Below are 3,373 nucleotides of genomic sequence, written 5' to 3'. Positions count from 1 at the left end.
GCCCAAGGACATCCTGGCTGAGCTGCTTCCTGAAGACCCCTCTCGTTTTCAATACCCTCATTTGTAGTACTTAGCTCTGGTTCCGTCTGTAATAATATTATGTGACCAAAGTTTCCCCTATAAAATCACCTTTTCCAGAGATTTAATATTAAGTGATATTTATTCATTTTAAAAATCACTTTAAGTTTGATGTGCTTTTTGTCTGAAGTAATCTAACTGGTTGCCCGTATGTTTGAATAGACAATACAAATTTCAGAAGCCAGAAATGTTTATTTTTCAAAAAATTTAAGTATTTGAAGAAATTGAATGATGGTTGTCACTTGGAGGCAAAATGCCAACGTGGCAAGCGTTTTTTTTGGAGAGATTTTCACTGTAGGGCGCGTGCGCTCGCCAGACAGAGAGAGACATAGAGACAGAAAGCGAGAAATCACCCCCCGGGGGGATGGTCACGCCGCAATCCCTTCTCCTCCATTCTCCTCTCGGGATCTTGGGCACGCACACACACGCGCCCGGCGTGAGTTTTAAGCCACGGGGTCCGGGACACAAACCGCAGTCGACTACGTGGGAGTCCAGAGACATAGCCATTACGCTAACTGCTGGTTCCCCGTGGCAAGCGTTTTTAAAGGAATCATTCAAAGAAGTCATTTAGTTTCTGTGAGCTCACTGCATATTCAAATTAGATCTGAATACATTAGGAGACATATTTGCATAATTCCTTATATGAATTCATTACAAAGAATACAGATGTAGATATTTACGCTCCATTTTTATATCGCTACCCTCATGGAAAGAATACCGTCCCCAATATTCATTCTGGTGCCATTTACTGTTGACTAGAACTGTCGGGTTTTCCTGCTACAAGGTTCCAGGAACGCATCCTTAGCTCTCCGGGAGCGCCTCTAGTGGCGGGGAGAGGGCCCTGCGGGCGGGCAGGTCCGCGCCCCGGGACCTCATTTCACCGCTCACCTAGAGCGTCCGGCAGAGGGCAGAGCGTGGTCGCGAAAGGGAAGGACCGGAAACACCCGGGCTTCAGAACTCCTCACTTAATACAGACCTGGACTGGGACCCAGAAGGACCAGGTGACCACCACGCTGGAGACGCAGACGAGTCTCCGAGGCTGACTCCGGGCTGGTGCCCCGGAGTGATGGCGCGGACCGCGGACCGTGCACCGAGGCAGTAACGAGCGCGAGGACGAGCAGCCTGAAACCACACCGCCTGCGGGGAGCCGGCGCAGCCTGGGCTGGTTGTGCAACGCTGGGCGGGCGGCTTCGGCTCCCTGGGTCTGCCTTCTCTCTCCACAGTAAGGTGGCCACTGCACCCCCCCCCACCCCCAAAGTGGTTGGAGAAGCGAGACAGCGAATGCGCGTGGAGTGCACACACACACACACACACACACACACACACACACAGACGCGGAGCTCACCCGCGAGCAAGGGTGATGGCCTTGCCAGGTACCGGATTCCGGATCAGATGGTAAAATCGCATGGAATCTATGCACCAGCCACCTCGCCGTGCACACGCGCTGTTCCTATGTCCCAGCTCAGAAATAACACTGATCCCCACGCCCACCTTCCTCCCAGCATTAACACTCAAGGAGCAGGTGCCCCTACATGTCTTGTTGACCTTCCGTGGCCTCCTCTAAATAAATGAATTTATTAAAAAACCTTCTGAGCAAGTCGTCAATGCCATCTTTCTCTCCTTTATCACCAAACTTTTAGTTTAACTTCACTTTAATTCATCTTACACATCCGATCGGTATATACATCACTTAGCTTGTAAAGTGACTTCACCGAACTTCTGACGACTGTCCTGGGCTCCAAGGGCTGCACCCTCATTAGGCTGCGGTCCCCCGGGTTCCTCCAGGCTGCTCTGGGGCGGGAGCGAGTGGGAATGCCTGGAAGGCGGGGACTGGTGCGCCCCACGGTGAGCCTGGGGGTTCTCGCAGGAAATCTGGAGCCAGGTCCGCAGGGGCAGGTCGCCGCAAAGGCTCAGACAGTCTTGCAAGAGCAGTTCCCCACTAACCACCACAGGGATACGTTTCCATTGCCTCACACGAATACTGTCCCCACCCAAGGTTAACCCTTTCCGAGGTAACGAACCCCGGCTTCCACTGCCAGAGCCTGTGAGTATTTTGGTAATTGTTTGGCTAACGTCTGGTTGAAAGAATTTGGTCTAGGCTGTGATAAGAAGTTGGAGGAAAGGGACTCTTTGGCACCCTCTCCCGCAGCCGGCCTTAGCCCCCCTGTTCTTCTCTGCTGCCATTCCTAATGGAAGTTCTTGGGGAGACCAGCAGACCCTTGCCTTTCCATCTGCCCCTTTGTAAGCACAGAGGTAGGGACTTGAGGCTCTGTCACTAAGGGTTATTGTGGGTGGGACCCAGAGACCGTGCAGGGAGGGAGTGGTTCGCGGGGGGAGGGGGGCTCTCGCGCAGACAAAATGTGGGGCCCCTGTCCCTTGAAGTTCAACTTGTCGCTTTCTGAGTGAGAAGGCAGGCGCCGTGGTGCCTCTAGCAGGGACGCGGAGAGCGGAGAAGAGCGCCCAGGACAGGAGTGGGTAGCGTAGTCGCGGGCCATGTTCTTCACCAAGCAGTCCCCGGCCCTCGCCCCAGAGGAGCTCGGCCGCGCAGCAAGAAGCCGGTAAGCCCCGGAGCCGCGCTCCTCGCGGACAGGTCGGATGGCCCTGAGCCTTGGAGATTTCAGGGTCAAGCCCTCCCGTCCCCGTCCGCTCCTCCCTCAGGGTGCCACTTTCTTCCGCGCCCGTCGGTGAGCGCTGGCTGTCGCGTCCTGCGCTCGGCGCGCTACACCTCGTTCCCGGAGCGCACGGTCCCCCACGCAGGTCGCCAAGCGTCCGGGACGCTCCCAGGGTCATGAGCAGGGTTTCCTTCGGCGACCGAGCCTGCTCGGTCCGCAGACCCGGCTCCCCTCGCCTGGCGCGCTTCCACCTCTCCTGCAGAGTCGCCCTTCCGCCCGGCGCCCTCCACGCACGGAGCGGACTGGGCTGCGCGCCGGCCCCTGCGGAGGCGCCCGCCCGCGCCCGCCGAGGCAGCCCCTTGGGGTTCGATGGCTTCCTGTGTGCGCCCGCGTCGCAGGCGACCGGCGGCTGGAAGGAGCGCTCGGCCTCGCCGGTCCCAGACGTAAGCCTCCGCTCCTGCTGCGCGGTCTCGGGCTCCCCGACGGCCGGGACTCGCGCCCGGTCGGGACCAGTCGGTGCCGCGGGATCAGGGCCCATCCCGGAGCCGACGTCCCCAGGCTCGCCACTTGCAGAGTTCCGAGCCCTCCCGGGCCCCGCGCGCACGTTCGCCCCTGCAGGTACCACTCCGGACCCGCGCCGGCCGCCGGGGGGCGCAGATCCGGAGCCGCGGGGCTTCGTGCGC

General features: G+C 58.3%; 1 protein-coding gene across 1 annotated transcript in view; it reads left to right on the top strand.

The window, feature by feature from the left end:
- Positions 1-2,763: 2,763 nt before the first annotated feature.
- The window catches only part of CORIN (corin, serine peptidase), a 309,818-nt gene continuing 309,208 nt past the window's right edge, over positions 2,764-3,373 (top strand). The window contains exon 1 of the mRNA XM_027775590.1: positions 2,764-3,133. Within this exon, the coding sequence (XP_027631391.1) occupies positions 2,867-3,133 (267 nt within the window). The 5' untranslated portion in view covers positions 2,764-2,866. The remainder of the gene's footprint in view (positions 3,134-3,373) is intronic.

The sequence above is a fragment of the Tupaia chinensis genome, unplaced genomic scaffold (assembly GCF_000334495.1).
Source record: "Tupaia chinensis unplaced genomic scaffold, TupChi_1.0 Scaffold000054_1, whole genome shotgun sequence".
NCBI lineage: Eukaryota > Metazoa > Chordata > Mammalia > Scandentia > Tupaiidae > Tupaia > Tupaia belangeri.
This window is presented reverse-complemented; position numbering and strand designations above follow the sequence as displayed.